The sequence below is a fragment of the Silurus aristotelis genome (assembly GCF_946808225.1).
Source record: "Silurus aristotelis genome assembly, chromosome: 6".
Lineage (NCBI taxonomy): Eukaryota > Metazoa > Chordata > Actinopteri > Siluriformes > Siluridae > Silurus > Silurus aristotelis.
In genome coordinates this window covers 32,073,954-32,090,318 of record NC_139579.1, presented here as the reverse complement: position 1 = coordinate 32,090,318, position 16,365 = coordinate 32,073,954, and the positions used below count along the sequence as shown (strand labels likewise).

Here is a 16,365-nt window from a genome sequence, read left to right as displayed (position 1 = left end):
GCAGATTCATGGAAAATTACATCAGCAATCAGCATATTTGCCGCAATTAATTTATGAATGAGTCTGCATCAACTACATTAAAGAGAATCGCTTTATTTAAAGTGAATAAAATCCCCTAGTTAATGGAGCTGAACATTAATTGAGTCACAGACAAACACCTGACTCGTGTGTGTGTAGAGCAGGTGAGATGAACACACACCTGACTCGTGTGTGTAGAGCAGGTGAGATGAACACACACCTGACTCGTGTGTGTAGAGCAGGTGAGATGAACGCACGCCTGACTCATGTGTGTGTAGAGCAGGTGAGATGAACGCACGCCTGACTCGTGTGTGTAGAGCAGGTGAGATGAACGCACGCCTGACTCGTGTGTGCAGAGAAGGTGAGATGAACGCACGCCTGACTCGTGTGTGTAGAGCAGGTGAGATGAACGCACGCCTGACTCGTGTGTGCAGAGAAGGTGAGATGAACGCACACCTGACTCGTGTGTGTGTGTGGAGCAGGTGAGATGAACGCACACCTGACTCGTGTGTGTAGAGCAGGTGAGATGAACGCACACCTGACTCGTGTGTGTGTGTGGAGCAGGTGAGATGAACGCACACCTGACTCGTGTGTGCAGAGCAGGTGAGATGAACGCACGCCTGACTCGTGTGTGTAGAGCAGGTGAGATGAACGCACACCTGACTCGTGTGTGTAGAGCAGGTGAGATGAACGCACACCTGACTCGTGTGTGTAGAGCAGGTGAGATGAACGCACACCTGACTCGTGTGTGTGTGTGTGGAGCAGGTGAGATGAACGCACACCTGACTCGTGTGTGTAGAGCAGGTGAGATGAACGCACACCTGACTCGTGTGTGTAGAGCAGGTGAGATGAACGCACACCTGACTCGTGTGTGTAGAGAAGGTGAGATGAACGCACACCTGACTCGTGTGTGTAGAGCAGGTGAGATGAACGCACGCCTGACTCGTGTGTGTGTAGAGCAGGTGAGATGAACACACACCTGACTCGTGTGTGTAGAGCAGGTGAGATGAACGCACACCTGACTCGTGTGTGTGTGTGGAGCAGGTGAGGTGAACGCACGCCTGACTCGTGTGTGTAGAGCAGGTGAGATGAACGCACACCTGACTCGTGTGTGTGTGTGGAGCAGGTGAGGTGAACGCACGCCTGACTCGTGTGTGTAGAGAAGGTGAGATGAACGCACGCCTGACTCGTGTGTGTAGTGCAGGTGAAATGAAGACAGACCTGACTCGTGTGTGTAGAGTAGGTGAGATGAACGCACACCTGACTCGTGTGTGTAGAGAAGGTGAGATGAACGCACACCTGACTCGTGTGTGTAGAGAAGGTGAGATGAACGCACACCTGACTCGTGTGTGTAGAGAAGGTGAGATGAACGCACACCTGACTCGTGTGTGTAGAGAAGGTGAGATGAACTGGGAAAGCATGCAGTGGGTCAAACCACTGTGAGGAAGGGGAGGGGGGGGGGGGGACTGTTTCTAAATGCATTTTTGCGTTGTTTTTTTTCTACTTACACAATTATATAGGTATACATAGATATATTGTTTACAATAGAGAGTGCGATATTTTTTAGCTAATTTTTTTTTGGGGGGGCACAACCCTTGGATGGGGGAGGGGGGGGCATATCCCCTCCGTCCCCCCAGGGATTTACGTCCATGTTGTTACCTAATGAATGTATTTCAGCGGATTGAAAAAGACAGGAAATCGGTTGTTCGGCTGAAATCAGCACGCAGTGAAAAGAGAAATTTGATATTTCACCAAATCAGCGGATTAAAACTAAAGTAACGAGCCTGTTTTGAAAATGTAAGAAGTAAAAAGTACAGATATTTGTGTAAAAATTTAATGAGTCAAAGTAAAAAGTTGTCTGAAAAATAAATAGTGGAGTAAAAATCTGATACCAGAAAAATCTACTGAAGTACAATAACGAAGTATTTGTACTCCGTTACTTCCCTCCTCTGGTGTATATGCATAAAGAAGGTGCTAAAACTGGTTTAAGATTCATTTTTATAGATGGAGTACAGCAGACTGCAATAGAAAATGTAAAAGAACAACATTATAAAGAGAACAACAAAAAAAACACAGCAACTGATACAAAAAAACACAACACGAGAAATATTCACAAATAAATGAAGTTTTACAGCATGGAAATGAGAACCATCGTCACTTTTCATTACACAATACTGAGCACGACAATCAGGGTGGATTTTAGTGCCCTGAAAAAAACATCTGTATCGTAATAATAATAATAATAATAATAATAATAATAATAATAATAATAATAATAATATCCCTGTCGATAGACTGTGGGTGAAACATCAACGTAGTTCAAATTGAACACCTCCGTCATACAGAAACATCGTTTCATCATCAAGAGTGAAGATTTAAAAAAAAATTATTCCTATGGCCAAAAGTTTGTGGACACCTGAGCATCTCATTCCACATTTAATCCTCATTCACCCTTATAATGAGCTCCTGATGTAGCTGAGGTGAGGATCCATGGAAGATGATCTTCCGCTCCAACCCATGTAAAGCATACTCTTCATGGAGCTGCATCCGTAGATGTCCGATACAATTGTGTGCCTTTGACATATTGGGAACAGTTTGAAGAAAAAAAAACACCACCACCACACATGCCTAGAAAGTCGGGTGTCCCAATACTTTTGGACGGTGAGTTTTACATTAACGTGCCCCCTCACCGGTTTGTTGTGTTTTTCTCATCATCATCATCATCATCAGGAATACCTCTAAAGAGAATATTTCCTCCTGTTCTGACTCACAGGGTAGGATTGGATATTAGATCGGATGCAAGATTGGAAATAGTGTGCGCTGGAGGGCGTTGATCCAATTTCATATTTCTGGATATTATTTCTATACTTTACTCTGATTCAATAAATAGAATTCAATATTAATAAAAATAAAATAAAAAAGACAAAAGAAATCAGTGTCGTTATTCATATTTTTTGTTTTCAACTGCGAATCGAAAAACTGCACAGACCCTTGTGCTACAGCAGGGGGCGCCCAATACGTCATTTAGTTTAGTCTGAATTTGCTCCGGTAATTCCTCCCACTCTTCTGGGAAGATGTTCCACTAGATTTTGTGGACATTTGTGTTCATCAGCCAAAAGGGTGAGGAGGTCTGGGGTGCAGTCAGTGTTCACATTCATCATGTTCAGTAAGGCAGCTGATCTAGGAATTCCTTCTAGGAGCTTCTAAAGCTGATCTAGGAATGTGTTCTAGGAGCTGGTCTTTGGCAGTGGAGGCTGATTACATGACAAGCATTTTATTTGTAAGGCTCAGGGCATCAAAAACCTCAAAGATCCACTTTTAGGACTTAAAATCCACTTATGGATCATATACACTATATGGGCAAAAGTTTGTGGACACCTAAGATTTCCATGTAATTATTTTGAAACTGTTTTCATTCCAGATTGCGGTTATTATAATTGCTTGTGTTTGTTTTATCATTTACTAAAACATTTTAAAATTAAGTTCTTTTTCATATCTGCTGACTTTATCTTATGCATTATGAACCAGCATGAATGTTGAGTAAAAGGCAGGAGGTGGAGCTGAAGGTAGCAGAGCTGAAGATGTTGAGATGTTTGTTGGGAGTGACGACGATGGACAGGATTAGAAATGAGTTTATTAGAGGGACAGAGCATGTAGGACGTTTTGGAGACAAGGTGAGGGAGGTGTGATTGAGATAGTTTGGACATGTGCAGAGGGAGGACATGGGGTATATCAGTAGGAGAATGCTGAGGATGGAGACACCAGGAAGGAGGAAAAGAGGAAGACCAAGGAGGAGGTTTATGGATGTGGTGAGGGAAGACATGCAGGTAGTTGGTTTGAAAGAGGCAGATGTAGAGGACAGGGGGGTGTGGAGACGGATGATCCGCTGTGGCGCCCCCTAATGGGAGAAGCCGAAAGAAGAAGATGATTATGAACTAGAATGAATGAAGTAAGGCGCGAAATAAACAAGCAAGTGGTGTCAGTGATTCGCCTCTAGAGGCCACTCTCGTACTGTGTTACGTCAGCAGACCTTCACCAAAACAGATTCAACCCGGAAAAACTAACCTGCATGGATTTTTTAACGACATTTCCAGTAATCGAATATCGGTGCTGATTAATCAGCAAAACCAACGATTCGGTCGACTTCGAATAATAACCTCCACCTCCAAAACTATGTAAAGCAGATCTTCATGAAGCTGGGTTTGTGCACTTTGTGTCATGCAGGAACAGCTTTGGGTCTCCTAGTTCAAGTGAAGGGGAAAATTTTTTTCATGCATTCAAAGACGTCCGAAACAAAGAAGATCCAAATTCCCGAATTTGATTCGAAATAAAAAAGAAAGCAGTTCCTGTTGCAGGATTGGGGCGTTTGAGGTCGCTTGTACGTACGCACGAAGTAGGAGATGAACCCATAACTTGGAGCCTGCAGGTGCGACGGCGCTCGAGCTCACATCCAGGTGTTCGCCTCGGTGGGCGAGGCGGTGTTCAGGAGTTCGTGCTGCTCTGCAGGTGCTTCGTCAGTCGGGGACGGGACAGGGGACGAGGGGGCAGAGGAGGCAGAGGAGTTCTTCGCCACGCGGAAACGCACCTGATGTGAAACGGGAAAAACATCACAAAACTCAATCTCATCTTTAATGTTGACCGTGTTCTGTACGGGTCTCTGCGTCCCTCAACTAATACAGTGTAGGACCAAAATTTGGGACACCCGACTTTCTTCTCTAAATTGTTACAGCAAACCTGGAGGCACACATTCGTATAGAACTTCTTACATTCCCCTTTATTAAAACTAGGAGACCAAAACCTGTTCCAGCATGACGACGCCCCTGGTGGGCAAAGCCAGCTCAATGAAGGTCTGGAGTGGAAGATCTTCCTGCTACAGAGCTCCAAACCCATGATGAATGTGAACGCTGACTGCACCCCAGGCCTCCTCACCCCCCCCTCAATCAGTACCCGACTTTACTCACACACATGTCGCTGAATGAATCTCAACACAAACCTCCACAAAATCCAGTGGAACATCTATATATTGTTCGTATTTGTAAACGTATGTGTTCGTATATATTATTTTTCTATAAGTTGTAAACAAAAGCATTTCGTTCTCTGTGTAAATGTAAAATTTGATTTGATCATCTTCCTGCAAGGGTGGAGCTTATTAGAAGAGCATTTGTAACATTACCCTGGATTTTTTTGGTCTCTTCCTCCAGGGGCAGGGGAGACGCAGGAAGCTGATGCAGGCTAAGAAACAGCGAGTGGAGAACACCACCTCCATCAGCGATGTGATGACGAGCAGCACCCACAGGGTCAGTGTCGTCCCCTACAGACAGACAGACAGACAGACAGACAGACAGACAGACAGACAGAGACAGAGAGAGAGAGAGAGAGAAAAAGAGAGAGAGAGAGAGAGAGAGAGAGAGAGAGAGAGAGAGAGAGAGAGAAAAAGAAAGAGAGAGAGAGAGAGAGAGATTGAGGGTCGAGAAAGAAATCGCTCGTTATTAAACAGAAGGGTCGATGATGAACCCGGTGGCTGTTATGCCGCACTCACGTAAATGCGTGTGGGGTCGAAGGGACACTCGTCCGTGACGCTGTACGTGTCGATGACTGCGTCCAGCTTGCACTGCTTCAGAAGGCTTGAGCCGTGGTTGCGTATGGCCATCGCCATGGAGACGGAGACGCTGACGGCCGAGGCCGCGCCCAGAAAGCAGGTCATGATGCTCATCACCAACAACAACCATTTCTGTAGAGACCGAGGTGGTTATGGAGGTGAAATACATGGAAAAAATTAAACAAACAAACAAACAAACAAACAAACAAACACACACACACATAAATAAAACAAAAAAATATAATCAGCATTTGATTGATAGAAATATCAGTATAAATTCATACAAATAGTTTTTCGGGGTTGCGTTAATTATTAAGAGAGCGGCCTCTAGAGGCGAATGTGCTCTTTATTTTTATTTTTAGTCTTTTATTCATTTCAGATGTAACTATTTAGATTTATTTGGCGCTTTACTTTTGGTTTCAGTTTGAATGCACGTCTTCTTTTCCTTAATATTTATTCATATAATTGATTATATATTCAAGGAATATTTATTTCCTTTAGCACATTTTAATGATTCAGTGCTGTTTTACATGGAGTGTTATGTTTGTTTGTGTGACCCAGCCTAGCTATCAGTAAAATCCAGTCTAGTTCTCTTCTACTGAAGACCACACTGTGTGAGGATGGATCCACATAAACAGCTTCAAGATCCATGAAGTTACTTTAGAACTTCGAGGATGGATTTGGACTGTAAATAATACCAGCGGTCTGCTGCAATGGCCTCGGGACCTCAGTTAGCATGAACAGTTCTGCATTTAATCACCATCACTTAACACAATGATGGAACTGGAATGAATGGACATTCGGTGTTAAGGGTGAGGTTCCCTTTTGAGTCGGGTTCCTCTCAAGGTTTCTTCCTGGTGCCACCCTGGTGAAGTTTTTCCTTCATCACAGTCACCACTGGCTCAATCATTAGAGAAACTTTTATAGGAAGCAAACTAACACAAGTGTGAACTTACTGCCATGAACCAGCACCACCATGTGCCATTAGGACCGAACGTCAGGTTCTAAATTATACACTATTTTACATTTTTTTACATGGTGTTTCGTGTGATTTTGCATTTACTGTTGAGTTTTTATGCTTTTTATTTATATATATTTTGTTTAAAGATTAATGTATGTGGATAAGGACGCCTGACGCCTGTGTTTCACTTACCAGGGACTGGTTCTTCATGTTTTTCGACAGCGCGATGGCTGATATCCCGCCAATTACCGCCTGCAGAGTGAAAAACACCATTACTACAGTCAAATACGAGACGAGACTCACAAAGCCACCGGTATTGTCAGTATGGTCCAGCAGAGGAGCTCCTGAAGCTCAAACTGCTGAAGAAGTTCATGCTGTTGATGCTCGACGGGTCACGACTGTTTCAGCAGCAAAAGGTCATAATGTTATGGCTGATCGCAGTACACACACACACACACACACACACACACACACACACACACACACACACACACACACACACTACAGCCCCACAGTGTCTCACTGCACCCTTCCTGATCAGCCACAACGCCTACAGAGATCATGAGTGACGACCAAACCCTTTCCGTGGGAACACGGTGCCTTTAATTCCCGCTGACTCACGCCTCGAGTTCTTCCGCACCTCTGATGATGTGGGACGTGAGCCAAACGATACGCCATCACACGTTTCATCACAAACTTTTGAGCTTCGTCTCTGAATGTGGGAACTTAAAATACTTCCCCCTCATGAAAGAGATCCTGGGGGTGAATTTAACGTGCAGAAAATACAGAAACATTGAAAACACACACACACACACACACACACACACACACACAACCAAAAGTATTATATAAGCCATGTGTGTTTTCTAGGAGAGGAGACCTGAACCTGCTCCAGCATTATAATGTTCCTGTGCATAAAGATATAGTTTAAATGGGTTGGAGTGGAAAATCTCCAGCTATAGTGCTCCAACCCTGGCTCCTTACCCCAGGAACCCCAGACCTCCTCACCTCCTCACATCAGTTCCCGACTTTACTAAATCCCTTGAGGCTGAACGAGCAAAAGAATAACGGTACCGCCTATAAGCAGCCGTATTCGCCATTTTCTACGCTCTTGTGCATATATAATGCTGTGACCCCAGAATTCTCTTCATGATCTAAAACACCAGAACCTCCTCAGAGAACTTTGGGACGTACCATGAGGCCGGCGACAAGGGCGATGATGTTGGAGATGGCGTACTCGATGGTGGCGGTCTGAGCGGTGACTTTGACGTCGCGCAGCACCGTGCCTTGCACCAGTGCCCCCAGCAGGAAGGTCACGTGACCCACCAGCACCAGGCCCAAACCCATCTTCATCAGGACCTTGGTGTCCTTCAGGCTCCGACAGCACACACCTTACCAGAGAGAGAGAAGAAGATTGGGTTTTAGGATTCTGGGCAGTAGCATTAGATATGCAAATTGTGCAGCTTTAATATGACAGTTAAACTCGGCAACGCTTGGAAGTGACCATGGTGTAAGGCAGAGGTCCTCAAACTACAGCCCACCCCCACATTTAGAACGGCCCTCCAATCAACTAATAAATTTTCAGTTATTAGTAGAGGTCAAGGTGCTGATCGCTGGAACTATCTGCAAAAACACATAGCGATAGTTTTTCCGGTTTCCGATTAGCTGTTATTACGAGAGCGGCCGCTAGTGGTGAATCCCTTACGCCACATGCTGTTCGTTTTTGAGTGTGAGACTGCACACAGCACGTAGATGCATTATATTTTATTTATTTTATATATATATTTATTTATTTATTACCTTTAGCACATTTTCGTGATTCAGTACTGTGTTTTTAATCTTTGATATAAAGTTCACTTCTATTTTACATGGAGTGTTTGTTAGTTTTTTTTATCCGGTATCCATCAGGAGGCAAAATAAATACATAAAGAAGGAAAAATCCACGGCTAAGTGTGAGGCCTTACAGCACTAATCAGGGCTGTAAGTGTTCTACTCATTATTCCCTCGGTTTATCAAATAAGAATTACTTTATTAAAGCGCAAAACTAAATTTATATGAGAGAAAATAAAACGGTCTCTTAAAATTAACAAGATTTTGCTTAGTTTTTTGGAAAAAAACACCATTTTATTGTGTGAAAACTAAACCCAATTAGTGCATTTAATGGCCATTTTACATCAAAATGCAAATACAAATATATACATAATATACATATGTTCTTCATATTTTAGATTAAAATGATCCCAAACTTTGACATTTGCCTAATTCCGCCTTTTTTCTCGCAATTCCGACTTTTTCTTTTTTTACTGCCAATTCCGACTTTATTTCTCGTAAACATTTCTGGTACATCCACCGGTAACCATGTTGTGGGCCTGAAGTTTGAAGCTGTTGATGAGGATCGATTCTCCTCTGCTTCTTCCGTCTCCTCCAGAGCGGAATGTTTGTTCGAGTTCTCTCCAGTGTAATTCCGAGTATCTCTGAATTAGGCAAACCGTTTCTTTTATGTGGCGGAAACTGGCTTTAATATATCACTGTTTTTCCCGTTCCCCCATTTTTTCCATTCTGCAGCATCTTCTGTATTACCTGTCCAGCAGGTGGTGCATCAGTAATAATGGTCCGTGTGGAAACATGATACTTCATGTGTAGTTAAAGAGACTAAACGAAGCATCGAGGCCAATTCGATTTGCGATCTGAAAATACCGTCCCTCACACCCGTCACACCTACACCTGGATCATCACCTATACAGTGGATCAGGGGAAGACTGGAAGATCTTGTGCTACAGAGCTCCAAACCTTTTGAACATGATGAATATGACTGCTAGCTGCACCCCAGGCCTCCTCAGTATCTGACTTTACCAGGATCTTTGAGGTTGAATGAGCACAATTAAACCTCACCCAAAAAAAGACAACAACATCGTAGTGGAACAGAACTCAAACATTTCTAAACCACCCTGTTCCATAAAAAAGGTGTAGCTAGGGCCGAGGATGTTCCTGCGTTCCTGCAGAGATTGTCAATGGAGTGGCATGAAGATCATCTGATCTTTAGTTTCTCTGCGTCTTTATCTTCTTTTCCCTTACTTTCATCCCAGACTTCCTGTTTCTGCTTCATGCTGGAGCACAGAACCTGCTCAACTACTTTTTTACAGGCATGACACCGAGTCATCTCACACACACACACACACACACACACACACACACACACACACACACACACACACACACACACACACACACACTAATGGGCCGAGTGCATGTCACTGCCTGTCGCCTCATTGTATCTTGTTTACACCCCATCACTCCACCACAATGTTGTGTAAACAATTTCAGGAACTGAAGTCTTTCTCTCTCTCTCTCTTCCTCTGCTGTTATAGAAAAAGAATAGACACCTCCTGACCAATCAGAATACAGAATTCAGTAGCACTTCAATACATATATCAAAATCTAATCTAAATCTGCCTCAGTAATTTGCAGATTGAAGGAAAAAGGTGCTTATGGCGGCTCAGTGCTTAAATTGTTGGACTTCTGAACGGAAAGTCGTGAATTTAAATCCCAAACACCGCGGCGCTGCCACTGCTGGGCCCTCAGGCAAGGCCCCTAACCTTTAACTGCTCAAGTGAGATAAAAGTCGCTTTTCCAAACGGCATAAATACATCGCAGTTAGGGTCCTGATAGGGGCGGAAAATTCCCAGTCAATTTCAACTCAAATCCAAACTTTTTAGGAATTTATGGAAATTAATTAGAAATTAAAAAAATAAAGTGTTTCATATAAAATTATAAATAAACATTGTGTCTGGTCATAAGCCGACATGCACCTAAACTTTTTCATGAAATTTTGACAGACTTAAAATGTATGTAATATTGATGCAAGTCACGTGAAAACTCGCCACGATGCACATATTTTCACATGCAGGATTGAAGAAATGTGTGTGATGTGAATGATGAATGTGGAACTGCATTAAAATCTGATTGTTTCAACCAAAATTTAAATTCACTTTTATAGGGTTAAGCTGCAATTTAATAAATTCCCAGTTTATTTCTATTTATTCCTGTTAATTCCCATGGAAAGTTTCCAGTCTTAGAATTCCTGGAATTTTGCAACTCTAATCACAGTGGAAAGGAAAGAAGAAAACCATTTTTAATCAGGTTTTTCAGTAGTTAAAAAAGCAGGGAAATAGATATGAAATGTTTACTATTAAAAAATTGTCGCAAAGTGAAAGAGAATTGTGAGAAATGAAGAAATTTGTTTATAATCTTGTTCATTGTTCAATTAATTATACAGGTATGCATGATGAATTGAAATGCAATCGATCACTAATAACTACAAAATAAAATAAAAAAAATGCACTTCCAAAAAGTCATTTCCAGAAAGATTTTCTAATATAAATTAATCCTTAAAAGAAAAGTAATTTAATTAACAAAACCGAGGCTCCTGTAGAACAACAACCACACCTGCAATGCCGCGTTCAAGAGCTCATCAAAACACTTCATACCTTCATACAAATAGTGATTCCCCCCCCCCCAAAAAAAATATGTTTACTGCACGTGCCAGATATTGTGTATTGTCTTTTTCTTTATGAAATATTCAATAATAAGACATAAAATGCGTATTGAAAAAGTAATACAGGTTTTGTAAGACTCGTAAACACTTGAAACACGGACACCTTGAACGCACCATCGAAATTGACGCCAGTGTGATACATATGGTTTAAACCGTGAAAAATATGAGAAACAAACTAAAAAATAAGATCTTACCCATTTTCACCAAATCCAGACGGCTTTTCTTTTTAATTTACGTCATCCTTAACCGTGTAAACATCCATTTTTTGGTAGCAGTGTACTCCCCAGGTCCACACCCTGTTACCTGCGGACTTTAACGAACACACTTCCCACAAACTAGTGAGAACGGAATAATCCAAAAATTATCCAAAAAAGGGGAGAGCACTGCTACAAAAGATATATAAAATAAAAATAGTCAAAAAATATGTTTCTTTATCCAAGAAATCACTATAGATTGTGTTTTAGAAGTAGTCCAAACATATACGATGTAAGAAATTTGGAAAATATAAAAGACTGCTTCTTTGTGTTATGTCCGCTCACCCCGCAACGTGGATTCTTCCGGAGTGTAGGCTGAGTTCCGTTCTACAGGTGACCAGACGCCATGTTGGGTAGGGCAGGTGTTCCAGTTCGGCTTATGGAGCTTAATTAAAATCTTAGGTTTTATCTAAAAAGCATTGACGCAAAACTGTGAGAACATATATAAAACAAAAACTAGATGAATAAAACAAAATTTTCAGCTCTAAAAAGCATTAAAATGTTCGTTTTATTAGGTTTTATCAGCCACTTCCTGTTTACTAATTGGCAGGTAATAGGAAGAAATCTGCCATTCTTCAGGGCAGGAATAATTACACAGAAAACACATCTGCAATAATACTTTGTTTTATAATCAAATTACAGACTTAGAAATCCCTCGGACACCTCCTCCTTCTCTTCACCTAATTACCCAGTTATTAGTGGGCTGGATTTCAATGTTAGAAGATAAAATTTAACTTTTTGGACTTCCTAAATATGACCAACACCTTTTTGATATTATTTATTTGTTGGTCGTTTTGACGGTTTGTTGTAGTTTTCAATATGTACAAATTAAATAAAACAGTCATTAAAAAAAACCACTAATGCTGCAAGTCCAAGGTTTCCCTTCTGGTCCTGGAAAACCTGAGATCTTCTTCATTTCGTTATTCCACTACTCAAACACACCTGATTCAACAAACCACCAAAGTATCAGCCGTTCCTGAGATGTAGTAGAAGAGAAGAAAGCCTTAGCAACATACAGGACAGGGGGTTCTTTGGGCTCAACGAGAGGAACCCGTGTTCTGGAAGTCCACGTCCTTCTTTTTCTTCTTTCGGCTTCTCCAATTAGGGGGCGCCACAGCAGATCCTCCGTCTCCATACAACAATTTCTACAAACAGCAAAACACATTGGATTTCTGTACAGTTGTGTACAAGCGTCTGATGTTTCCTACATCATCAATTGTTTAGATCATGGTGATCATTGGCTGAAGGATTTCAGCCTCCTGCATTTCCAATGGCAGTGACTCAAACCGTAGTTTACTTCAGGAGACGCCGTGCGCCGTCATACTGACAACACGACTAAACGTTTTGATGACCTTGTTTGTGAACATTGACAAAAGGATTTCTGATGCCAATGAGATGTTCATTCATACAAATACTTACTTTTGAGAGATGAACTTATTTTGCAGTAGATCCTATGTGTTGTGATGTTTGTAGAAATTGTTTTGAGAAATGCACTTTACTAACTTGCAAATATTGAGGATGATTCAAGGAACTGGGGAAAACTGGTGATGATGATTTCTGATGATTTACAGACCCCAAGTTTGAGTGATGTCTGGCCTAGCTTCTCGATCCCGTCTCAGATCTGGAACATGATGGATATAAAGAGCAGCTTTGAACTAAAACTGATAAGCATAAGTCATAAAAATAAGCATTAAATAAGAAGATTGAGAGCTTTGGCCTACCAGCATAGTCCTACTTTATTATCTGACCTGTAGGATGACCTTTTCTGTTTATTTTTCAGCTTCTTGGAGTGGTCTTGCTGAGACTAATATCTGGCAAAAAAAAAAATTAATGTTGTGCACGTGCAAGTATTTGCTTCGATTAGACCAAACCAGGAGCTCTATATTCAGTCATGCTATGCCACATCATCTTCAGACCCTATGGATAAATCCAGATCCACTCTTATCCTCAACAAGGGGTGGGTACATCAGTTATATCTTCATATTTTAAAAATGAGTTCTTTTATTTATAATTTGTAATTAAATTGTTGATGCGTTTCCTCTGGACAGTCTGTGATTGTTTTTATCTCCAGACAAAATGTCTCCATTAACTTACTCTTGGATACCTCCACGTTAAAGTTCTCACTGGTAGGTTTCTCAGCTTAATTGTTCATCTGAAATATATGTTGAGGTTGCATTTTTGATTCAAACTGAATTTCAGGATGTGCCCTGGGTTTTATTTTCATTTAATTCAATGTTGATTTGGGTCATTTCCATCAATCCAGGACTGTGCAACTTCTTGGAAGATGAAAAGCCTAAACTGGAAAAATCTAGCAATCAAGATATATGAAAATGAAGAGTTATATTGTGTATATCGAGTGGTGGATGAAGTACACAAAACATTTATTAGAGCAAAAGTAGGTCAAATGTGACTCCAGTAAAAGTGTCTCTTTTATCTTTCACTTGTGTACTTCAATATCCCAAGTAGTGATTTATTATAACTATAATGTTCCTATTGTCATTTTTATCACAAGACTCTTTACTTAATCACCTCAGTTTCTGTGTAAAGACTCGAATGTGACTCTCAGCACACTGATCTATTAATAGAATGATATTAATGACTCAAACACTGATTGATTTCTATTATAATGATCATGAACACAAAACCTTCTTTACAACTACTTTAATAAAACGTGTAAATGAGGTCATGTGTGGCGAGTTCGAGTCTGGAGTTTCTTCATCATTTATTCCTCTTTAAATGTTCTGCTTGATGTTGAACTGATGCTAAACTGTATGTTGGTGATCAGTAGATACACCAAGCGGCGATCAGAACACGTGTAAAACAGAGCATGCGCTCGATCCTGATTGGTGACTCGCTACGTGTTTCACCAGTTACGTTTTTATCCTCATTAATAAAAAGGAACGACTGATTTCACTATATGTAGTCGAGTAAAAATTTGACTTTGAAGTGTAGTGAAGTAACAGTAAAAACCACCCTTAATAAAAATACTTCAGTAAAGTACAAATACGTGAAAAAGCGACTTGAGTACAGAAACGAGTTACTTTTACTTCACTGTTCACCACTGATTAGATTATATTTTATTAAATAAACCATTAAATGGATGTTTGGTCTTCTATTGCCAGAAAACCCAGCCATCAGGGAGGCACAAGCCAGTGCATTCTTAGTGCCGGTCTCAGGCCTGGATAAATGGGGAGGGTTGCGTTATGAAGGTCATCCAGCGTAAAACATGTGCCAAATCGAATATGCGGATCACAAATGAGAATTTCATACCGGATCGGTCGAGGCCCGGGTTAACAACGAACGCCACAGGTATCGTTAGCCGACAGGGTACCGGTGGAAATTGGGCTACTGTTGGCCAAAGGAGGAGAAGGAGAGGAGAAAGACGTCTACAGAGACGGCAGGGAAAGGAGCAGTGTAGGAGAGTGGAGGTTCGTGTTGGTACTTTAAATGTTGGTACTATGACGGGTAAAGGGAGAGAGGGAGCTGATATGATGGAGAGGAGAAAGGTAGATATGTTGTGGGTTCAGGAGACCAAGTGGAAAGGGAGTAAGAGCAGGAACATTGGAGGTGTTTAAACTGTTCTATCATGGTGTGGATGGAAAGAGAAATGGTGTAGGGGGGATTCTGAAGGAAGAGTACAGTCAGAGTGTAGTGGAGGTGAAGAGAGTTTCTGATAGGGTGATGAACGTGAAGCTGGAAGTTGAAGGGATGATGATAAATGTCATCAGTGCTTATGCTCCACAAGTGGGTTGTGAGATGGAGGAGAAGGAAAGATTCTGGAGTGAGTTAGATAAAGTGGTAGATGATCTACCTAGGAATGAAAGATTGGTGATTGAGGCAGACTTTAATGGGAATGTAGGTGAAGGGAACAGAGGTGATGAGGAGGTGTTTTAAGGAGGAATGTGGAAGGGCAGATGGTGGTAGATTTTGCTAAAAGGATGGAAATGGCAGTGGTGAACACGTATTTTAAGAAGGAGGAGGATCATAGGGTGACGTATAAGAGTGGAGGAAGGTGCACACAGGTGGACTATGTTCTATGTAGGAGATGCAAACTGAAGGAGATTGGAGACTGTAAGGTGTTGGCAGGGGACAGTGTAGCTAGACAGCATCGGATGGTGGTCTGTAGGATGGTTTTGGAGGAAAGAAGAAGAAGAGGAGAGTAAGGACTGAAAGAAGAATAAGATGGTGGAAACTGAAGGAGGAAGAGTGTAGTGTGAGGTTCAGGGAAGAGGTCAGACAGGAGCTTGGTGGTGGTGAAGAGGTGTCGGATGATTGGGAAACTATTGCAGGAGTGATGAGGGAGGCAGCTAGAAAAGTACTTGGTGTGACATCTAGAAATAGAAAGGAAGACAAAGAGACGTGGTGGAATGAGGAAGTGCAGGAGAGCATAAGGAGAAAGAGGTTGGCAAAACAGAGTGATGAGAAAAGTAGGCAGGAGTACAAGGCGATGCGGCAGCAGGTAAAGAGGGATGTGGCGAAAGCCAAGGAAAAGGCATATGAGGAGCTGTAGGAGAAGTTGAACACTAAGGAAGGAGAAAAGTATTTGTAGCGATTGGCCAGGCAGAGGAACCGAGCTGGGAAGGATATTTTGAGCAACTGATGAACATGGAAAATGAGAGAGAGAGAAGGTTGGGTGGTGTGGAGTTGGTGAAGAAGGAAGTGGATAGGATTAGTAAGGAGGAAGTGAGAGCAGTGATTAAGAGGATGAAGAGGGAAAACTCGGTTGGACCAGATGACATACCGGTAGAAGCATGAAGATGTTTGGGAGAGATGGCAGTGGAGTTTTTAACCAGATTGTTTAAAAAGATTCTGGAAGGTGAGAAGATGCCTGAAGAATGGAGAAAGAATAAGAAAGATGTGCTGACCTGCAGTAACTACAGGGGAATTAAGTTGATTAGTCACACCATGAAGTTATGGGAAAGAGTAGTGGAAGCCAGGCTGAGAGAAGAGGTGACCATCTGTGAGCAGCAGTATGGTT

The 16,365-nt window shown here is 41.8% G+C and overlaps 1 protein-coding gene across 2 annotated transcripts; it reads right to left on the bottom strand.

Annotated features, from left to right (window-relative positions):
- Nucleotides 1-1,999: 1,999 nt before the first annotated feature.
- On the bottom strand, nt 2,000-12,486 carry tmem54a (transmembrane protein 54a). Of its 2 annotated transcripts, XR_014534116.1 has the most exons (9): nt 12,330-12,486; nt 11,673-11,796; nt 11,328-11,519; nt 7,773-7,969; nt 6,771-6,830; nt 5,558-5,749; nt 5,192-5,329; nt 2,679-4,603; nt 2,000-2,434 (listed from the first exon to the last, which is right to left on the bottom strand). XR_014534116.1 is itself a non-coding variant. In XM_083544935.1 (8 exons), the coding sequence occupies exons 3-8, from the start codon at nt 11,329-11,331 to the stop codon at nt 4,463-4,465; spliced, it is 732 nt and encodes a 243-aa protein (XP_083401061.1). In that variant the 5' UTR covers nt 11,332-11,519; nt 11,673-11,796; nt 12,330-12,486; the 3' UTR covers nt 2,000-4,462. The 2 variants fall into 2 exon arrangements, 1 of the variants encoding a protein (XP_083401061.1); XM_083544935.1 differs by having other exon boundaries at nt 2,000-4,603.
- Between the last annotated feature and the right edge of the window lie 3,879 nt (nt 12,487-16,365).

Bases quoted from the DNA above. Each gene is read 5' to 3' on its own strand.
- tmem54a (XM_083544935.1), bottom strand. The intron at 6,831-7,772 runs GTACGTCCCAAA...TTCACTCTGCAG, and splicing joins CCCTTGTCGCCGGCCTCATG to GCGGTAATTGGCGGGATATC. The intron at 5,330-5,557 runs GTGAGTGCGGCA...GTCTGTCTGTAG, and splicing joins TCGACCCCACACGCATTTAC to GGGACGACACTGACCCTGTG.